Source organism: Corvus cornix, chromosome Z (genome assembly GCF_000738735.6).
Source record: "Corvus cornix cornix isolate S_Up_H32 chromosome Z, ASM73873v5, whole genome shotgun sequence".
NCBI classification, from domain to species: Eukaryota; Metazoa; Chordata; class Aves; order Passeriformes; family Corvidae; genus Corvus; species Corvus cornix.
The window spans coordinates 70,915,977-70,938,805 of NC_046357.1; the positions used below are offsets into that span (position 1 = coordinate 70,915,977).

General features: G+C 41.0%; 2 protein-coding genes across 17 annotated transcripts in view; one reads left to right on the forward strand and one right to left on the reverse strand.

Moving 5' to 3' along the window:
* The window catches only part of PPIP5K2 (diphosphoinositol pentakisphosphate kinase 2), a 48,669-nt gene extending 42,890 nt beyond the window's left edge, over window positions 1-5,779 (reverse strand). For 8 of the 9 annotated variants that reach the window (XR_005603781.1, XR_005603782.1, XM_039566592.1 and 5 more), the window contains exon 1: window positions 5,684-5,779. The gene's annotated coding sequence lies outside the window, so the exon portion shown is untranslated. Of the gene's footprint in view, window positions 1-5,358; window positions 5,637-5,683 lie in introns of those variants that run through there. The other variant, XM_010405711.4, reaches the window with a different exon arrangement.
* Window positions 5,780-5,789: 10 nt separating this feature from the next.
* On the forward strand, window positions 5,790-21,444 carry GIN1 (gypsy retrotransposon integrase 1). Of its 8 annotated transcripts, XR_005603783.1 has the most exons (10): window positions 5,831-5,871; window positions 7,925-7,969; window positions 9,322-9,467; window positions 10,350-10,543; window positions 11,671-11,976; window positions 12,681-12,869; window positions 12,962-13,129; window positions 13,576-13,864; window positions 15,623-16,051; window positions 16,620-21,444. XR_005603783.1 is itself a non-coding variant. In XM_039566595.1 (9 exons), the coding sequence occupies exons 3-9, from the start codon at window positions 9,329-9,331 to the stop codon at window positions 15,916-15,918; spliced, it is 1,581 nt and encodes a 526-aa protein (XP_039422529.1). In that variant the 5' UTR covers window positions 5,790-5,871; window positions 7,925-7,969; window positions 9,322-9,328; the 3' UTR covers window positions 15,919-16,602. The 8 variants fall into 8 exon arrangements, 7 of the variants coding, with proteins under 7 accessions (XP_039422529.1, XP_039422527.1, XP_039422528.1 ...); XM_039566595.1 differs by lacking the exon at window positions 16,620-21,444 and having other exon boundaries at window positions 5,790-5,871; window positions 15,623-16,602; XM_039566594.1 differs by lacking the exon at window positions 16,620-21,444 and having other exon boundaries at window positions 10,410-10,543; window positions 15,623-16,602.
* The last annotated feature ends 1,385 nt before the right edge of the window (window positions 21,445-22,829 follow it).

Genomic DNA, 22,829 nt, shown 5'->3' on the forward strand with positions numbered 1-22,829 from the left:
GCATATTCCAACTGTATCCCTTATTAGCTTCCAGCAATTTAAATTATTTCACTAAAACCCAAATAATGTTAATAGCAATTTTTCAGACAGTCTCAAGTGAGTTGGTTGGACAAAAGGTTTTCACTATCTTCCTGCCCTGCTAGAACCATTATGGCTAATATTTTCATTAACAGTACATTTAACAGCAAAAATGTTTGCCTGACTCCTGCTGAGGCATTTTACCCTTTTTAAAATTCCAATTCTGCAATATGATTTACAGTGTAAGAAACCATCAGACAGCCAGTTTGTTGGGTTGCTGGTGATGCAAGACAGTATGAGGAGGAAACAACATGGAAGCAGAGGACAGACTGGAAGAAGACAAGACCAATGGAATCTGATAGCTGAGAGCACCAAGTACTGCAATCCCAAGTGCTCTCCATGCATGTGTGACACCTTTCTACCTTTCTACAGATGATTCAAAAAAAGTTGATAATACTTCAAACTTAAATGTGATACTTTAGAACTACTAACAGGAGCCCATACTTGAGAATAGCATTTCTTCAGGTCTGACAAATGACCAGGAAGAGAGAAGAGACAGGACAGTCAAAATGCAGAAAAAGAGGGAAAGGATGCCAAAACCAGAAGCTGCTGAAGACAACGCTGTCAGTAAACCATACATGACTTGTTTGTTGCTGTACCTTACACAGCAAGAGATACATATTCTCTCCAATTTAAAACTGGACAGAATTTAAACACAAAATTTCTACTGTGTCATGTAATCAATAATAAAAAAAATAACATTTACATGCAGATGTTGTTCTGTTCCATCACACGTCCTGTGAGACGCTGAGCAGTAGCTGTCAGCACGTTACTGAGATGGACTAAATCTAAATAAATGTGTTGAGCCGCTCTATCCCAGTATCTCTTAACCACAAAGAATGTTATAGTTACTGCCTGATATTATTTTTACACAGTACTAAAACCTCAAACCCAAACAACCTAAACAAACAAACCAACCAAACCCCAACAAAGAAAAACCCACAAAGAAACAAATCAAACAATAATCAGAGAAAATTCAAGGGTTTCAGATAAGTACTGGAATTTGTAAGGTCCAAGTATACTACACGAAGCTGAGAAAGGCCTTTGGCTCTCTTTATCAAATACAAACTTCAACAGTCTTAAGAAGTTTATCATCACCTTCAGCAACTCAGCTCTTCGCAGTAAGATTAAGCAGGAACTCCATTGATGTACAAAACAACAGACAAGAAATAGGCTAAAAAGGGGTAACAAAGGAAAAAGATTATTATAAAGTCTACATCACACAGCTTTACTAGACCTAAGTCACCTGCTCCGATCTTGTGTCAAACATTGAGATCCAGATTTCACAATATGCTAACACATTCCCTAATCATGACAAGAATCTCCCAGAAGAGAAGATGAAAAGTAGCCTTTATTTATTGCTTTTAGCCAGACACTGATTCTGCCTACAAGCCAAGCACAGCTCTCAGACTGCCACATGAAACGCCATAATCTCTGCAAATGACAATGGTGAACATGTTAATTTCTTTCTGTCTGTGGGAACATTGCAAATATTTTTTACAATGTTCCAGAAGCATTACTATGTAGTAGCTTATGCATTACTCCATCAAAAAAATTAACAGCAGTTCCCATTTCAAAAGAGACTATCCACTTTTCAGTTTCATTGTACTGAAACCTGAAAAACCCTTCTTAAGAATAAAAGGAGTCTTCCTTGCCAGGTAAGTGCCTGCATTTGGTTTACACGGTAAGGCTTTGGCAGTGAGTGGGCTGCAGGGGTGGCTTCTATCAGAGACACCAGAAGCTGCCCCTGTGTCAGACAGAGCCAGTTCCAGTCAGCTCCAAGATGGAACTGCTGCTGCCCAAAGCTGAGCCCCTCAGCCATGCTGGTGATGCCTCTGCTATAAGGTATTTAGGAAACGGTACAGAACACTGCACAGAAGCTGGGAGGGTGAGAATAACTGAGAGAAACAACCCTGCAGATGCCAAAGTGATTCAGAAAGGACACGTAGGAAGTGCTCCAGGCACTCAGAGATTCCCCTACAGCCCACCACAGTAAAGCAGGCTGTGCCCGTGCAGGCCCATGGAGGTCCACAGTGGAGCAGACATCCACCTGCAGCCCACAGGGAAGCCCATGCTGGAGCAGGTGGATGTACCCTGAAAGAAGATGTAGCCCACAGAGAGTCTGTGCTGGAGCACCTGGCAGGAGGTGTGGCCCATGGAGAAGACACATGGACAGGAATGCTGTTCCAGGCTGGAGCCTTGTTTTACTGAGGGGATCATATTCAGTGTTCAAGTGGTTCTATATGGACACATAAATTCATATATTAGAAAAGTTATGTAAAAAATGTGTCATTGTATAGTAAGGAAGCATAAAATGGTTTGGGTTTGAAGGGACCGCAAAGATCATCCAGTTCCAAATCCCTGCCATGGGCAGGGAACCTTCCACTAGACCAAACTGCTCCAAGCTTGATCCAACCTGGCCTTGAAGACATCCAGGGACAGGGCATCCACTTCTCTGCATAACCTGTGCCAGTGCCTCACCACCCTCTCAGTAAAGAATTTCTACATAATATTTAATCTAAATCTCTCTTTCTTCATCCTGAAGTCATTCCCCCTGGTCCTGTCACTATAGGCCTTTGTAAATAGTCCCTCTCCAGCTTTCTTGTAGTCAGTCTCCCTTTAGTTACTGGAAGGTGCTCACAGAAGGCCAAATTTGTCAAATTTGCCTTAGTGAAGTCACACTGGCTGTCACCCATCACCTTATTTTCCAAGTGCCCCAGGTGGATCTGCTCCAAGATGTTGCTTAGTAAGCACCTGGTGGCCAATGAATGTGTTTTCTGGGGAAAAAAAAAAACTACTGCACTGTTACTCACACTCCATCTTCAGCAGTAATGTACACATGCAGATGCTTTCACCCACACACTTTTAGGTGTGGACACCTAAAACCTAGGTGGTTAGGACCTAGGTGGTTAGGACACACTTCTGACAAACAGAAAACAGGGAGTTGAAACCTCCAAGACAGAAGAGAACAGAGACAGAATTTGTCCTGTTTCATTCAACTGTTCTAACCACTAGGCTACCATAATCCAACTTCACTTTCCCCATGCACCACTACGTGGGGTTTTGCTGGTTTTTTTGTTGGGTTTGCTTGTTTGTTTGCTTTTTTGTGTTTTTGCTATTGATGTTGTTTTTAACGTGGCCTCTGGATTGCTTTTTACAGGAGAGGGCTTGCTGATCAGCATTCTAAGCACAAGACAGGTCCTTAGTCTGCCAAATCTTACCAATGAGACACTTGCAAACACCCACTCTCAAGCATCAGGAATCCAGAAATATCCACCTTACTGGCATTTCCTACTGGAAACAACTCTGCTCAATGTTACTTACAGGAGTACCTAACATTTCTCAAAATTCTGTATATCTAGGCTAGCTAACAAGCTTCAGTTGCCTAAATCTTCTTCTGGGGACCCTTATTATTTTCCAAGAACAATGGATGTTTGTACCAAAAGTAATATTCAGCCTGATCCTCTGTACTACAGTATCTTCGGGGACAGACTAAGGAGAGTTGTGCCGTGCCATGTACGCCAGGAGTCTGTTGAGGCCAGCTTTGCAGCAAGGAAATACATGCCTTCTAGGTTCTTGATGAATAAGACTTCTAGTCTTAAAGCACAACTGTTACAATTTTCCAAGAGTAATTACTTGGCTGATTTCCCCATGTCTGCTTTCTCTCCCAGTAATTATATAGTTAGTTAGGCAAAGTATTTCCAGCAATTTTGAATTACCAAACCTGAAGTGAAATAACTTTTCAATGGGTCTTACCCTGACCAAGTTCTTTGCTTGCAGAACTTATTTTTCCCTAATAGTTCCCCAGCAGAAGAGTGACTTTTCAGCACATGTAAAACTCTTGAGTTTTATCTCCAAATACTGCAGTGTCACAGGCTTACTTCAACTTTCTGGTTGAAACTGCAAAATAAACTCTTACTATCCTTTAACAGAAGTGTTAAAACAGCCTTAGAAGTCTAGAAAAACCCATCTGGTAAATATCATTCTCTTACCTTCCAGACAGAAAGGCAGTATTATTTTAAAGTGGTAAACTATACAAACTGACATCTGGCATGTGTTTTAAGTGTCTCCTGCACAGCCACAGAATAGATAACCTTCACATTCATTAATCTCCAAGTTCCTTTCTAAATTAAACTCTGTCAAACACATCACATAAAGTCATTTATATTTGAGACAAGTTTGAATGTTTCAGGAAGGCTGGCTTCCAAAATTTTAAAGATCCCACTCACAGATGTCAAAACAGCTTCTCCAGATTCTCACAAAAAACTTTAATTCAACTTTGTAACGATGAGAGGTTTTGCAAAAAAAAATCTGCACTCAAGTTCATTTGGCTCAGTCTCTGGAGGCCTGATCTGTTCTAACCACAACTGCCAGAAGGGGAAACTTTCTTCCTTAGAAAGAAACAGACAACCAAGACAAGCCAACCAGTATAAAAATTTGAATTTCTCACATATTGAACCACAAGAGGCATATTACATCACAATATACCACAAAAAAGTTTTACGTAGCAAGAATAATTTTGTTACTGATTGAATCAAACCTTGTTCACTAAGACAAATATGGATTCAGTATGAATTTTGATACTCCAAGGAAAAAAACAAGCTTGACTTATTACTCAGAGTACAAAGATGATACAGAAGGGATGCAAAAAAGATGTAAGCTTAAACAGATACAGGGAAACAGCACTTAAAAAGACAGATACAACAATGCAGAAACACTGTTACTAACAGCTGTGAAGGGTACCCCAGTTAGAAGTAGTTTGCATGAGAAAGAAAACTACTTATTTCCTTGTGGTTATGACACTGATCACCCCCAATCTTCCTGCTTGTGGCTAACTGCAGCCAACTGCCACAGGTGAACAACAGAAGCGCCAAACCCCCAGCATTTTCAAAGCTAACAAATACTCTGTAAAGTTCCCACGTTCTGGAAAACACCACAAAAACAAAGATAAATGTTACACAGGACATGCCGTCTATACATCTCTCTCATCTCTGCTCCTGACATGTAATCAATTCTCAGCTTTGGGGCTGCTGCTGCTTTTCCTCCCCCCTATTTTAATTACAGATAGCAATCTCCCTTGCTCCAACTTATATTATACTGAATTTATCATCAGTTTTCGGGATGTTAACAGTGTTCCAAACGCAGAGCTCCAAGAGATGCTCTATCGCCTCCCTTCCCACCCCCGTTCAGGCACACGCCACCTTCCACCCCGCGTACATCTGTACCAAAATGCTTCACTTGACACTGACAGCACCGCACGCTGCAACCCCACACACCCACCCGGTGTGCGGCACCACCGCTGCTTCAGCGAAACCCTGTCCGAGAGCAGAACGATCCAAAGACAAAGCGCTGGCCGCGCACACGGGCCCCGCGCCGCAGCAGCCTCGGGCGTGCCCGAGGACAGGCGGGGGAGCAGCGGGGCTCCCGCGCTCCGGGGCCGGGGCCGGTGCCCACCGCACCGCCCGCGCTGCCCGCCCACCGCCACACCGCTTCTCACGGGAACTCTCGCTCGCCTCAGCCGCCGTGCCGCCTACCCGCGTCCTGGCTGGGCCAGGAATGGGAAGGAGGGAAAGGCAGGAAGGGAAGGAAGGAGCGGACACCTCACCTGCCCGCGGCGGCCCCGCGGTGTCCTCAGGAGGCGGTGCCGCCGCTTCCCCGCCCCCTCGCCTCCCTACCGCCACTTCCGGGGGCACCACAAAAGTCTCGGGGCGCCGCCAGGGCCGGCGCTTCCCGGCGGGACCGACAGCAGCGACGGCCCCGGAACGGGCCTTGCCGGTACCTCTGCCGGAGCAGGTACGTGCCTGCAGCACGGTGGCTGTGCCTAGCTGTGCCCGCCTAGCCGAGGGGGCGGTGGGGGGCGGCGGCGGGCAGCAAAAACGTCGCGTCGGCGTCGCCTTGCGCATGCGCGGGGCTCGGCCGTGCGAGGCCCCGGGGACGGTCACTCTCGACGGCCGCTTCCGGCATGCCCTGCGCAGGCGCGGTGCATGCTGGGGTGTGTAGTGCTATGGGCGGGAGGGAGGATGCGGAGGCGCCTTCCCGAGAGGAATCCCTGCTGGGAATTCTGGATGGCGGCTGAAGCTACCGCGGGCGGCAAGACGCGGTTTCGCGTGCCTACCCACTCGGCCTCATAGGCGCCCGCCCCAGCCCTCTGTCACGCTTGCAAAACCAGGGAGGGATGTAGGCGAGTCCATCAGTCTGATTTACGTGTTTTTGGAAGCACCTTGGTTAGAAAAGCGATGTTTTTAAGCTGTGTACTGGAGACAGCCTACAAGAGAGCTGGAGAGGGACTTCTTACATGGGCACGTACTGATAGGGCAAGGGGGAATGGATTCAAAGAAAGGGCAATTTTAGGTCAGATATTAGGAAAAAATTCTTCACTGAGGGGCGGTGAGGCCCTGACACAGGTTGCCCAGGGAAGCTGTGGCTGTCCTATCGCTGGAAGTGTTTGATCCCAAGTGGGTTTGGGGCTCTGAGAAACCTGGTCTAGTGGAAGGTGTCACTGGCCACGGCAGTGGTTTGGAAGTTGATGATCTTTAAAGTCCGTTCCAACCCAAACCATTCTGTGACTGTGATTCAGGGCTCCACAGGCAACTCCTGCTTCGTGTAGGAACTGCAGCCAGAGGTAGGGGAATTGATCAAAAGCTGGACTAAAATAATAGTTTTCCTGTGAGGATTGTGTTTGTGTGTAGGAGAAATGGGCATTAAAGAATGAAGCAGCTAAGTGTTACCAGGTGTGGCTGTCTTGGCTAAGCCACTAAAGCCAAAAGACCTCTGGTTATATGGAAGTTTCATTCTCTTTGCCAAAATACCTCCTAGTGTATATTTTTCCAGCTTCAAAGGTACTAAAAAATGGATAGCTGATGTTATGGCTTTGATTTTTAGACTACCAGATGCATTATGAGTATTGACAGACATAACGTAGGAATTATCTGAATAAATAAGAAAACCAGAAGATTTTATAAATTGTTCTTTTCAGAGCTGTCTTGTTTGGCTTTTTTTAGGACTAGGCCAAACAAAGTAAATTAGGTAGTGGGAGAAAAGATTAGTAGGGACACAAGAAACTAAATATCCAGGAAGGAAGCTCACATTAGGCAGCAGTCCATCAGACTGCTGAAGCACATAACAGTTTGCTGGATCAGGATCCTACTAAATTAATGTGTGCGGGTGCTACATAGTGCATTCTTTCTTCATTGGCTTCATTACCTAAGCTCTTCAAAACTTTTACAACAGAAACTGCCATTGCTGGAACGTGGATAGGGTGTCTGCTTAGCTGAAGTGTATGCTGTGGTCCTGTTTACAAGTATCTTGTTGCTGTGCAACCTCATTTTATTAAAATGGGCAATTTTGGGCTCCATGGAGAATATTTGCTGTTTCAGGAAAGTTTCAAAAGTACTGGAAGAATAAAGATTGTTCTGTAACATCTTTTCCTCCCATGTGTAAAAGTCTGTCAAGCCAAAAGAGTCCATCATCCCTGTGGTTAAGTAACAGGTCATACCTGGCTAGTTTTGACTTTAGGTAACTTAAGTACAGGACTGGCCTTCAGGAAACCTCTGAGTAAAACTTGAATGTGTACCCCTGGCAGATGGGAGATTTTAATTGCCCTTCACCAGTGCTGTTTTACTCTCAGTAATACTAGTTAATTGACTTATTTTAAACAACAGAAACATTAATTTATTTCATGGTAGCCACACCTTTTTTTCTGCTGTTAGTTAACCAATTTACCAGCTCGGTGGGTTGGTTTAGCATGTGCTGTCAGATGTAAATTTACAGGAAACTGCTGTGTGAGAACAGTCCTGTGTTCTGGCTCCTCTCTTTCCCTGTTCTGAAACACCCTCTTCCTTCACAGGCAGGATCGTGGTGTTGAAGAGTACATCTGTGCTAGTTCCCTCAGGTATGAAAATTTTACTTTAAAACTAATGTTGTATGACAAGAGACTTGGCTGGTTTTGAAAACCAGCTCTAGGTTGTACAAAAATGACATATTCAGTGTGGCAAAAGTCTCGTCACATTTTGAATGGGAAGTTCCTGGAATGCATTTGCCATTGATAATAGCAGTGCTTAGCTCAGGGTGCAGGTTCCAAAAATAACATATAGCAGTTTCTTTTCTGGGAGGAAAGGATGAAATGAAAGCTGGCATGATCACTCATAAGAGCTCTTTATCTCCTTCCCACAACCAGCGTAGTAAAGGTAGGTGAGGATCTGTAAATTGAAAAATAGACATCTTGTCCTACACAATTTGTTTTCAAATAGCATCAGCACATAATGAGATGATGCACATTCCATACTCACTGGATACTGTCACTTCCCCTTAATTATAAGTCACTTAGCACACACAGCAGACAAACTAGTTACTCTTTTTAGCAGGCATGTATTGTCACAGTCTGGCATTGGAACAATGGCAGGATAAGGAAGAAATTTACTTAATGCTGTGGATAACCAGCATTCACTATGAAATTATGACATGGCAGACCCCAAGCTTGATCCTGCTCTTGCAGACATTGACGAGAGCAGGATTAAACTGCTGTTTCATCTATGCTGCCGGAACAGATTTGGGAAAAAAACAAACCACTCAAATCATGTAGAGCCTGCATCAGTAATCCTGCCTGTGAATATTTCTATTTTCATTATTATGTAATTATTTTGATGCTATTCTTGCTAAACTCAAACATATGCTGTATCAATGGCCTATTTTACTAATTATATTATTGCTTATTAATGTGATCAGGGAAGTCAACCTGTGTCAAGGAATGAATTGTTACCTTGCATGCAGCGTCTGGTTTGGAATTTCAAAATCTAATTGTCAGATTAATTAGTGAAAAAAATTAATTTCCATTTGTTTCTCTTTGGGAAGTTGTTTTTTTCCTATTTGCTTATGTGGGTTTTTCTCAACTAAAGTGGATCTTTGGACAATCTCTAGCACCACTGAATTTGAGAGGTACCCAAAAATGAGAAGAACAATTTCTTTCTCTCTGATCCTATTTCTTTCCCCTGTCCAATGAGTATAGTAGGAGCTTCCATTGTGTGGAAATTTTAAAGTTTGAGAAAACCAACTCTGCTTAGAACAAAATTAGTGTTTCAAGCAGTGTTTCTTGTTGCTAAAATTGATGGTGGATGTGTACAGTGGATGGTGTAACCTCTTCTTAGAAGCTACATAACCAGGATGCCTCTGAGCTACAAAGAAATCAGTAAAAACTTGAAAATGTGCTTCTCTGACAATTTATCTAATACTGTGCATTTTGTTCAGATTGGCAATGGTTCGTAGTGGAAAAAGTGGTGGGCTCCACCTGAAGCAGATTGCATACTACAAGCGAACAGGGGAATATCATCCCACAACATTATCAAGTGAAAGAAGTGGAATCAGGAGAGCTGCCAAAAACTTTGTTTTCAAAGGTAAAAAATTTTCTCTCAAATTATGCCAAAAATAGATACTAAGATGAAGATTTGCTAATAGGGGAAAAAAAAGTGCGATCTTGCTCTGCAAGATCTGCATTCTGTGATTTTAATAGACATTCTCTATGAGACAAATGCTCTGCAAATCCCTGGTTAATATATAACAGGATGGTTGTAGAAATGGAAGCTCAATCTGCTTTAGTCTATTCCAGGACAGGTTTATTTATCTATATAAAAGCCAAACCTTGTTTTATATACTGGAGAAATATGTAGTCACTGCAATCCGTAATTGAAAGTATTACAGAAAGGGAAATAGATCTGCAGCTGGAGACGAGGAATGCTCCATCCAGTCTAGGGGATGGCTGGACAGAAGTGCAAGGACAACTTTGCCATCAGTCACCTGAGAGCCTCCAGGCTGTTCCCAACTTTATTGCAGCCCTGGAGATGTATGAGCCTTTGTAGTCTGCTGTGCTGTCTCAATCCCATCAAAACTGCCAATTTTGTGTAGAGAGAAGGCAGGGAGGAGTTAAATCTATGACCATCAGTGTCAGGTTGCTGGCAGGCACCCAACAGCTTCACAAACAACAGTCTCAACACTCCTTTCGAACCCCAGTGTTGATTTGTGTTTCAGTCAGACTTCCTGTGGGAATGCTGTTTGCATTCTGACTTGCCCTTGTAACTTCTCACGTCCAGAGGAGTTAATAAACATGGCTGAACAAATGGCTCTTTGGAGGACATAATTGAAATGTTTGTAAACAATAAGGTATGTTTACACCAAAGTCAACTTACTATAATAAATTCTGTTCTGAGTCATGCTCAGTAGTTTAGTAAACTAAACAGAAGACAAAGCACTTGCTTATAATTTGCTGGTACTTCTTTCAGAAAACAAGTTGTTCTATGTTGGAAAAGACAGAAAACAAATGCGCCTGGTAATTGTTTCAGATGAAGAGAAGAAAAATGTCCTCGAGAAATGCCACAAAAATGCTGCTGGCACTCATCATGGTATATCAAGGACACTGACTTTAGTGGAGTCTAATTACTACTGGACCTCTGTAACAAATGATGTCAAGCAGTGGGTATGGCCTCATAGCTACAGGATACTTTATGTAGTCTGTTGCAAGTATTCGGTAATCCTATGAACTTTGATACAGCAAGTATCCAGGCTGTTTCATGAGGAGGAAATGTGAGCTTGCAATCACACTACAACTGGTTATCTTGGCAATGCATGGTGGTTTTTTACCCTTTTACTACTTTTTACCCTTTTACTACTTTTTACCCTTTTACTACTTTTTACCCTTTTACTACTGACTTGCACACCACTATGCTGTAGTGGGGAACCATAATCTCTTTTGGTAGGCAGGGCACATCCGGTCCCTGAGAGATTTCTTGTGCAAGGACTCTCACATATCTTTTTTAGGATGCAACATGCCATCACAAGGATATGTGGCCAGAGTAGCTGCCAGCAGATAAGAACATGAAAATGGTGTCTCTGCTTTACAATTAGGCATGTTCAGGAAATAGTTAAACAAATCAAAGCTTGGGAAAGCTCCTCCTCCTTCACCCAAACATACAGGGGCAGGAGCCCCTGGCAGAATTTGATCCTTCAGGAAACTATATGTAAATGTCCTTTAAAGCCAAATTACTGTTGCTATCAGCTTACTGTATCACCTGAATACTTTGAGTTCATGTGCAACTGTTATGTGAACTGAATGTGAGTCTTTCCTTTCAATTTAGATTGGACAAAGGGGCTCTGTCCTGTAGATTAAGCTGTTATGCATGGAAGATTGTGATACAGGGTTTTTCAGCCACAGCATACATAGATAAGCCAAAAGGAGAATGATTAGGACTTCCTCTCATTCCCAGCTGCTTCCTGCTTCCTTTGGTATTTACAGATTGTAATGGATTTTAAAATTTGTACTGTGGACTTGAAAGAGCACAGTGCTTTCAGAATGGAGAGAATTCAGCTATGAGTTCTTTTGTATGTCCCTCTCCTGGCCTTCAGTATTGTTTGGTTTTATTTTGGTTTTATGCTGGGTCTGAAAAATCTAAGGGTAAAAAATTGTAAGAAAGGTGATAAATTTGTTTTGCATTGCCTGGTTTGACCTGATTCACAGAGAAATAGTGGAGATCTGTGATTCTGACAGTTGTCTTAAACCTCGCCATCACTTTTTATTGTTAACGTCTTCCCTGATGTCTTCTCCAGGTGTATGCTTGCCAGCATTGCCAGGTGGCAAAGAACACAACCACCACAGTGCCGAAAACACACCCTATCAAAGCAGAGGACCCATGGACAGCAGTCACTATAGACCTAATGGGACCTTTCAACGTTACCAACAGAAGTCACAAATACATCATAATTATGACAGATTTGTTTACAAGATGGACTGTTATCTTACCACTGCATGACACTTCAGCAGCTGAAATTGCTAAGGCAATCATAAATGTGTTTTTCTTATATGGGCCACCTCAAAAGATGCCTTTTGATCAAGGGAAGGAGCTTGTTTGTCAGGTAAGTATTTACATGGCTGGTTAATCTCTTTTTTTTTGGTTGTTTTTTCCCCTCAAGGAAGAAATGCATTTTCCCTTATATTGGATTTGAATTTTAGATTATTTTTGAGAGAGACTCTAGTATTTTTTTTCTTTAATTGAAAAAGTAAAGAAGTTAGCACATACAAAAAAAGTCAAACCAATTATTTGCAATTATAATGCTATGCAATGTTTCCCAGGGCTCTATTCTTTGTTAAAAGAACAAAGTAAAATTATTTCCTGGCAGTTACAGTACAGGTTTTGTCACTCACTTGAACTGGCATAAATTTACATGCTGCAGCCAGCTGTATCTTCTTCATCCATATTGCTCAGTATAGTAATAGCTAAGGGTCTTTTTGACATTGGTTTATAGTGATTATGAAGGACTTGCCACACTTTGTCCCTCTCAGAGATCAAGAAGTCATCAGACTGCGATGTGGAGGTAATGACAGATCGAGTTAAGTGGCAAAAAGGTGGTTAGGAACCATCAGTCACCGGCTCCTAAGCCCTACTTACTCCTTTAGCTCTCATTCGCAGTCCTGGTGTGTTTTGTGGCGATATGTATGCAAGACTTTTTCCAGTCACCACCATATCAACAAAAGGGGTGGAAAACTGAGGGTTTTTTTACTTGAAATGGGGTACAGAACAGGGGAAATGTTCACTAATTGTGTTCTTCTTCTTTTGAAGATAAATGAAGAACTGTTTGCACTGTTTGGAAAGAAACAAATTGTATTGTCTTATCCTCAGACAGATGATGTAAATGAAAGAATGTCCAAGACAATCAAAACTTTCCTTAACAAGTACTGCATCGACCATCCAAATGATTGGGATGAACATTTGTCTGCTATAGCCTATGCTTTCAATTTGACCAATTTGGTATGTCAAGGGTCTTCTTTTGACTGAAATCCTCCAAAATGTCTGCAAAGCTGTATGCTAAATTTGCTTGCTTTTGGTCCCCATTTAAATAGGAGCCAGATCAAAACACCCCATATTTCCAAATGTTCAACCGTAACCCACATGCTGTTGAGTCTACGAATATATGTGTGGAAGGAAAATATAGTATTTTTGCCAAAATATTTGAAGCAACTAAAAAATTCGGTCAAGCACTGGAAGAAGAGAACACCTCAGATTGCCAGGTAAATGTTATATATTTGAATTTTACTAGTAAGAGGACCGAAGATAAAGGTGGAAAGGTCTGAGGCATAAAGTACAACTAACCTTATAAAATCATGTGGGGGTTTGAGTGGTGGTTTTTAGTTTGTGTTCCTTCCCCTGTGATCCTTTCATTTCAGTGTAACACATCTCATATGTATTTGGAGGGAGTAATGTTAAAAGAGACCTATTGTCAGAAGTTTACTATGTCCGACTTAAAGGGCAGAAAAGATAAGTTGAAAGCTATTGCCTATGGACTGGTGATTTATCAAGATAAAATCAATTTCTTCATCACTCTTCAGTCCCACATAACTACGAACTACACACATCCAAAACTACTCAATGTCATGCTTAAGCACTATTAACCAATGCTACAAAAATGCATTATTACTTTTGGAAAAAAAAGTAATTTATATGTATCTTTCTGTAGGCAGATAAAAAAACTTCAGATGAACAAAAAATCAGAACCAAAATCACAGTCAAAAGGAAGTCAAAACAATTAAATACCCTTCGACTTAAAGTTGGCCATGAAGTCCTCAGGCAAAGAAAAAACTGGTGGAAAGATGGTCGTTTCCAGTCGGAATGGATTGGTCCTTGTATTATAGATTACATCACAGAAAATGGCTGTGCAATATTAAGAGATTCCACAGGATCCAGGCTGAAAAGACCCATCAAGATGTCTCACCTCAAGCCATACATAAGAGGGTCCAGTGAAAAAGGTATATAGTATTTTTTAAATTTGTATTTTTATATATGTAAAAGAAGTTGGGTTTTTTGTTTTGTTTTTTAAACTTCTCTGTTGTTAGGTTATTGGAATGAACAAGTACATTCACCAGTGGGAGTTACATTAGCACACGCAATAATGTAATATCTGTAGTTTTCAGTAAGGAGAACAGGGAGCGTGAGTGACATGAAACTATGCAGAGCATGGAGGAGAGCTCGTGAATCATGTTTAAAGTCTTTTTGAAAGTAGCCTCTATTAAAGTTGCTTCAAATCACTGGTTTGGCTCTATTTGTGCTGGCTGATAGAAGTATAAGAACATGCTAGAAGTATAGGAACATGCTAGAAGTATAAGCAGGCTGAACTGTGTTCAAGGAGCATTTTCTGACTGTTGTTTTTGTTTTGGTGTAGGCTGGATTCACATTAATTTTGCTTGTGCGATGGAAACTGTCTCTTTTTTACAACATTGGAGTGTCTTCTAAAGCCTTAAAATAGGAAGACTACAGCAGAGAACTGATTTTGGAATAGTTTATTTCAAATTGAAGAAGTCAGTGTTTTTCTTACCAGAGCAAATAAAATTGTCATGCTCTGCAGTAGGATGGCTAGAAATTCCCCAAGATTTGGGTAACCAACTTCCACTCTTGGTCTTACATATTCAGCGTGTCCTTTTGCAAATCAAACAGTGGCAGCTGTTTCTTTTCTGCTCATGCAGTCTTTGAGTCACCATAGGCATTTTGAGGAAAATTAAATGCATGGTGTGCGGAAGACTTCTGTCACAGAACAGGCTGCTTTTTACTTCAGAGTTCTTGAAGAGCAGAACAGTTCCCACACTATTGGCACATGTGGTCAAGCTTTGGTTCTTGTAAATATTATATAAACTACACAGAGATGGTAATTTCTTCCATCACCTCTTAAAGCTGAGAGATTTGCAATGCTGAAACTAATTCTGGAATTTTGTTTAAGAAGCCGAAATATTTATGTCAGTTGTCAGTTACAGATTTCATAACTAAGATCTTGATTTCATGTCAGATCATGAGGCGGCTACTTTTTTTGGACGATCACTCTGTGCCTTCTGGTTCCTCATTAAATTGCTGATGCATGAAGAGAGAGTCACACATATGAAGCATGTAGATAATGTACAGCTATTACAATAACTTTGGTAAATTGTGTCACTGTATAAAAAGTTAAAAGTAGTTGTCTTTGTAGTATTAGAGCCTAGTATCTTTACTGCTGAATATTGCAGAAGTAGTGTGTAAACACAGAATTCCCTTTTTCAGGAAGTGACTGTCTTGGTCTTGGCTGGGATAGATTTTGGTTTTTTTTTTTACTTACTTATTTTACTTACTTTTTAAACTTTTTACGGTTTAAGAAAGCCTGTTGTATGTTGGATTAAGATTTCCCAGTGAGAGCATGAAGAAACCACATTTGTCTGTGTGCATGCACAAAATGAAAGAATCTTCATGTCCATTTATTCAAGCTGTTGGTTCAGTAGGTGACTATGATAGACATTAAGCTAGTCATTGACTTAGCTAAGAAAAGTTCTAAATGTGGATCATTGCAAATATTATTTTGTGGATGTAATGAGATGCCAAACATTTGATGCTCAGTGAACCTGGGAAATTCACATTATCAGTCTGCTGTCACTTAAACACTCTTGTTCTCTTTCGGAAATTGTTTTGAAAAGTAAGTTAGCACCTCACTAACATTTTGAGTATGGCTTCAGGGATCTGAACTAATGGCTACTTTCCTTTTACAGACAACCATTACTTTCTACAAGGTGCAGTAGTTGACCATGACTATATTGGCTTATCTGAAAGATCTAATAATTCAAGCCAGCCAGACTGTGTTGCTGAAGGGGAAATAAATGCCTACAAAAGAGATGTCATGTCTGCTGTACAGATTCCACTTGCAGTCTGCAAAGACCAAGAATCAGCAGATGGTAAACATGAGTCTGAGCTGAGAGAAGATCACTGCATCGAACCAAACACAGCAAAGCCAGAGAAATGGCCTTCACCTTGTTGGACCCGTCAGACCAAGACAGAGGAGACTTAAGCATAGTCTTCTGTCACATTTCATTGCCAAGCAGTTTGGAACTACTGTGACAGACTGAAAAAAAAAAATGTAATAGCTCCAGCTTCCTTATCCCAACCCACTTTACTGCTTTATGAATCTAAGAGTGCTGCAGGTAGCTACTGGTTCATTTGTCTGGGTTTTAAGAAAAAGCACTAGCAAAAGCACATATTCTGATCATATATTTAAATTTCAGATTTTGTTGGTAGAATGCCGATGTGGCCATCCATGCCTTACTGTTATCCTCTCAGGACACAATGCATCATTTCACTGTAATGACCTTTCCATTTAACCCTTAGATGAGTCATTTCTAATGTGCACTGTGAGATGAATTTAACCTAAGCAACTTGGTGTAAATTTTCCCTCCACTACAGAGAAGCTTATGTCTTCCTTTTTCTGTTATAGAACAGTTTTCTATTCTTTCTGGGAAGCTGCAGCCACTGACTTACACAACTTTTAATTTAATCTAATTTAGTCTAATCCATTTAAGATCTCACAAAACAATAAAACTTACAAAATCAAATATGTGTAGTGTTCTGTGCATGAAACAATGAGGGCTTCAGCTGTTCCCTGTTCATCAAAAGTCGGCTGGAGTAGGCAGTTTTAATATTTCAGGGATGTGAAAAAATCTTAAGAGAATTTAATATTCATTTGTGCTTTTTTCATCTGGTTCTCCATTACAGTTGCCTCTTCACTGAGCCTGTGCACATTGGGAGATTTTCCATGGACAGTGGGCTATGAAAGGTGAAGCACTGGTATTAACTTACTCTCTGATTTCCTTGAGTAAGTTGTTACTGGTCTGGACTTCCTGCTGAGAAGACTGTATCTCAAAGGCAGCTGCACCAGAATTTTTTCATGTGGAAAACTGATGAGTGCAAGTCAGTTCCTTTTTTTTTTTTTTTTAAATAGGGGATTGACATGAAGATGAAGAAAACCAGCAGAAAACTGAATTGAGCAATTCAGCAACTTCTGGGTGATGCTCTGGAAAATTTGCTTATCTTGCTCTCTGAATGTGTGTGTTCCCTCTCATCTCTACTCCTGACTGTCACGTGACTTATAACACAGGTGGAGGAATGTACTATTTATTAAGAATTTTCAGTTAATTTTTGGCAATTAGATGTGGTTGTCAAGGCTGCTTAGGTACCTACCTCATACAGAAATTCACATGTATGGTACAGTATGTCTGTGGTATCACGGGATGGATCTGTGTGAGAAAAGAGCTCAGCACCATTACAGAATCCTGTCTTAAACTTCAAATGAGAAATAATTAATACTCAAACTTTTTTGTGTCTTCTGAAAATACAGTCCTACAGATACAGTTTTTCTCCACCAAGACTGCTTCAGAAAGAGTCTTTCTGAATATACTGTGTGTGCGCACACATGGAATAAATACTTATTTTTGCATATCATGCCTTTAAAGAAAATACTAGTGTCAGGAGTAAAACTGGAGAATAAGGCATTATTTGTAAGACTCATTTCTGCTTTGGTAGCTGAAAAAGAGAATCAGCCTCTCTTAGTTTTTTTTTTACTTAAAGTGATCAGCTCCCGACTTGTGCACAGTACAGCAGAGCTGTTTTCTGGGGCAGTTCTGGAGTAATGCAAGTGTTGTAGAGTTGTTAGAGCTACACTGAAGAGAAAGAAAATGCTACAGTGAGAGAGGAATGGGGAAAACACAGAAACATTTATCATACTGTGTACATTAAACATATTGCTGGTCTTTCAGGCTTCCTGGTAATTTTAATCTACTGTATTGACCAGCAGGCTCATTAGTGACTTACCAGTGCACTGAAATGTGGCCTTCTGTGCATAGGGGAGGTTCACTGAAATAAAATACAGGGTTTTCAAACTATTGACAAGAAGAACAGTCACTGGAAACTGGAAAAAAAACCCCACCAGGCACCTAGATTAGAAGACCAAAACTGACACAAGAGTAAGCAAGATTTAGCAGTGTCTTCAAGAAATGGTACTATACTCTTCTGCACCTATTAGAAGACCTGTTGGTCTGCTGTTTATACCGTGGTAACCAAACTATGTAGAAATTTGGAATGAAAAGCAGTACACAAAAAGCTTTAATTTGAAGAGGAAGGCTCTTCCAGGTAGAAGTAACCAGACAGAAAACTGAACTTTAAAACTTTTGATTCAGGAGCAGATAATCGTGAGAGCTGCATTCCCTAGTCAATTCTCCTTTCAACTTGTACATAGATGAAGGGATCTGCAGCAACTTTGCTGCACTGATAGCAGAAGCAGGTGTGCCAATAAACAATAAATGTTACAGGAAATACACCATTTCCCCTTCATCAGGCAGTGCTGCCCTGCTACAGATTGCTAGTGCAGTGATTAGCAGATCACTTGGACACAACTTTCTATAATTCTGTATTTCCATGTACAACTCATTACTCACGTGGATGAGCCCTTTTCTGGGTGCTTGCAAAGCATCTCAAAACTCGTCAGCAGAGCTGGAGCATTCAGCTCTGCAGCTGGTGACAAGAATAGGTGCCTTAACTACGTGAAGTGATATCTGAGTAAGTGGGTTAAAAGGGAATAAATCAGATTTCACAAATTCAGTACCTAAAATTAGTTGATTTTTTTTGGCAATTGATGCCTTTAATCTCCTTATGCCTCACTTCCCCTTCTGTAGAGAGTAGCACCATGTCAGATTCCAGACAAACTGCAAAAAATACTCATTACTCTTCAGAAAGCTGGCAGACAGAGTGATGAAAGCCCCAATAGAAAAGCCCTTAAGAAAATGAGTTCTATGTTTTGTGCAGCATCTCAGTGACATGCAGTAAATAAAACATGTGCTTCCCCACCAGATGGATTCTGAGTCTTCACCGTAGTCAGAAACATCATCCATCACTCCCATAGATTAAAGACCAAGAAGAAGGAAAGCAGAGCGCATAGTTACGGTGTAATACCGGCAAACAATATTTTTTAGTCTTAGCTTTCGTGTGTTCGTCTCCAGAGGGAGACGTTTGGGATCTGCGTTGGAGCGTCGGTCGCAGGGTGGCAGCCTGGACCCGCAGGAGCCCGCGGGGTCCGCGGGGCGCGCCGGAACTGCTGCCCACCCTGCCCTCCCGAGGATGTCTTTCCGAAACTACGTTCGCAGCAGAATTTTCGGCAATTTTCACATCGAATTGTCGATAATTACGGGAGCATGAATACATTTCCGAGAGAAATATGATCCGCTGCGTGACCGACCTGTCATGGGAGCCAGAGTACAAAAATTCTCTGCTTGTGCATTAGGCGGTTTTATATCACAGCTGCCAACTGTGGTAAACTTCCAGTACAGCTTTACACCTTCCTAGGCACCTTTCAGTACTCGTTACACCTTGGTTGCTGTGAGCAGGGTCTCGCAGGCAAGTGTCTGGGAAAAGGCCATGCCTTCCACTTCCTTATGTGTGGCACAGTGTGTGTGACCTGAGAGCAGACCCGAGGAAACATGGCAGAATTGCGGGATTCAGTCTATTTTCCAGCAAGTAATTTTCTCTTGAGCAGCAGTTTTAGGATGTGTCATGGCTGAAGGAAGCAGTAACAAACACGGGTGAGAGGGTATTCAGAGCACTAAGGATTGCAGTGGCCAGGGTAGGGTTCTGCCCTGAAACCCTAAATGATAAATAGCACCAACTTTAGCCTCTTATGGCTGTTGCCTAATCTCCATTCTGAAAATATTCTTCACTTATAATTAAAAAGAGTAGAAGATTTAGGTTTCTCATAGGTCTCAGAAAAAGAGATGTAGTCTGTAATTAATAATTTTCCTAGTTTGCTGAACTGTTACCACTCTTTTCTAAGGAAAAAAATTACTTCACTGCATCTTTAAACCAGTACTTTGGCACAGTGCCCTAGAATAAGATTGCCCATACATCATCCACATGTTTTCTAAAAAGCTGTACAGTGAAATCAGACAGAGCTTCACTCACAGAATGTCATGCCTCACATGCAACTCGTTAATAAGAAACGTAAGTGGAATGGAGATAAAGAAACAGTAAAATAAAGTGCCTTCATGACCTGTAGTACTTAAAAAAATCTAGTGCAGCTTCCAGATTGACTGCCATGCAGTATCTCTCCAAATATGTGCTAACAATGCCAGCTGGATGTTCTTCTAGGTTTTTCAGCCACCATGTCCAGAAACAGCAAGAAGTTTGCAAGTTTTGCTTGGATAAGTAGCTATCACTGTAGATTTTAAATCCTCTTCTACACTGTCAGCTCCCCTCTTCTCTTCTGCCGGTAATGCTTAGCTGTACAGATGAATCTAATTTTTTAACCATTATTGGAGAAGAGCCTAAAGAGCAGTTACAGTGTAAATTTTACTAACAAGTTTTGATAATTCACATAAGAAAAAAGTATTTTCACATTTAAGAATTAAAAAAACCCCAAAAGGTAAAGGCAAATCAGGGTGCTAAAACTCTAGTGTTCACTAGCATGTGTTTTACATAGAAAATACAGTGACTTAATTTCAGCTCTTAATTTTAATTGACTTGAATATTTGGTCCTGGTTTTGGGGTTTTTTACTGGATTTTTACACTACATGAATCCACACAAACTCTGAACTATATAATGACATAGTCTTTAAAATTTTAAAGTATGTCCTAAAGTGCAATTAAATAATTAAATAATAAAGGTGCTTTTACATTGCTCAGCAGTGACGTTCCACACAACTTTTACTGCTAATACATACGTAGTCTTTCAAACAAGTTTCCACAGGTATTTGAATGGCAAGCTAAAAATCACCAAAGCTGCTTCTCTGTAGCATGACACATGCTTAATCCTAATCCATTGTAGTGTGACAGACATTACTGACCTAAAGACTCTCATAAAACTTAGATAAATATAACTTTGGCAAGGAAGAAGCTTTTGCAATTTACCACATTGATCTATAAATCCTCATTAATTCTACAGTGCACTGCTTGATTAGAAAACAACTTAATCAAGATGCTTCCCAAGGAATCAATTTATACCTAATGATACTTGGTAGCAAGGACAGCTGCTTAATTTGGATTGTAATTTCAGTTAATTGGGACACCTTCAGGTGACGTGGGTGGCAACCTGTGTGTTACAGGTCAGTGCATCCTCCTTATGGCACCTTGCAGTTGTCCCAGTCTGCCCTCACTTAGAGCAGATTCACAACAAGGTGCCAAGAATTACCCGAAACCACTTGCCAGTGGATCACAGCCACCTTCCCATCATTCTGAAGGACATCCCATGGGTCAGACTATTTAAAACAGGCAGATGCTTAGTACAGTACAACCAGAGGGAAAGGTGTGTAGCTACTTGGTCAGCCTGGTTTAAATGAAAATATTCAGCCCCTACAATAGCCAAGATTCTTACTTCTTAAAAAGGCTTAAAAGATTAATCAATAACATATGGAAGGTAGTACCATGTCTTTTAAAATGTGCAATTACATGTTGTTCATTAAAGCATAATCTTATCTGGAATAACTACTGAAAACGAATTTAAACATGCTCTCTAACTCCACCAGCTTAGACTGAATAACTAGAATTCAGCATTTAATACAATAAATATTAGCACATAGAGCCTGTTAGGATGGAGGATGGTCTGATGGCTTATTAAAATGAGAACTATGATTCATAAAGCTTGTGTCTTCCTTTTTACGTGAATTTTCTATTGCACTATGAAGTCTCTGGTACATTGTTTTCATAAGATGCAGCTTTAGTAAGAGATAAAGAACATTCAGTGCCTTCATGCAGGTTCAGATGTTCCAATTTTGCCATTGCATCTGTACAAAATTAGAGCACAAAACCTGAGGTGCTGAAATTTGATTGCTGCTGGAAAGTAGCTGGTTGCCTGTCTATGCAGTTATTAAAAATGACAGAATGGCTTGGGTTGAAAGTGACCTTAAAGATCACCTAATCCAACCTCTCTGCCGTGGGCATAGACACTTTCCATTGGACCAGGTTGCTCAGAGCTCCATCCAACCTGGCCTTGAACACTTCCAGGGACGGGGCATCCACAGCTTCTTTGAGCAACCTGTGCCAGTGCCTCACCATGCTCAGAATAAAGAATTTCTCCCTAATATCCAATCTAAATCTCCCTCTTTCAGTTTAAAATCATTGCCCCCTTGTCCTGTCACTACAGTCCTTAGTAAAAAGTTTCAGTCATTCTTATAAACCCACTTTAAGTACTGAAAGGCCAAAATGTGATCTTTGGGGAGCCTTCTCTTGTCCAGACCAAGAAACTCCAACTCACTCACCATCTTCACAAGAGAGGTACTTCAGCCCTCTGATCATCTTTGTGGCCTCCTCTGGACCCTCTCCAACAGGTCCACGTTCTTCTTATTTTGGGGACCCCAGAGCTGAATGCAGCACTGCAGGTGGGGTCTTACCAGAGCAGAGTGGAGGGGCAGAATCTGCTCCCTCATCCTGCTTCTCTTTAGGCAGCCCAGGATTATTGTAGAGACCAGTGTCTGAATTCCAGAGAGCTGAGATTATGAGTAAAGCTCAAATAATCTGTTTTAGCCTGTACTTGCAATTAAATTGTTTAGCTGATTCCCTCTCAACAAAACATCATCTAGAATTGGAGATAACAGCTCAAATAAAGGAAAGGACAAAGAGGGAAGCTGCATATTACTTCCACTGAGCTCTGCTAATGGAAGCAGAGAACACCCAACATTATTTGGACACAAAGTGAGCTAACCAAATGTTAGAAAAACACACCCTTATTGATTGCTTTTGAGAAAAGCCTGTCATCTTTTAGAACTGATGGTATATACACCACCTATGACAGCAGTGTCACCACAGCTTTCTTAATTGCTGTCACTGGAAACTTCCTGTAAACTAGTGATTTAGCGTTTTTATAGACAGCTTCAGAAGATTCTTCCCAACTAACTGGTTTGTTTTTATTCATCTATAAGAGGATCAAGGCCACAGCTAAAAATA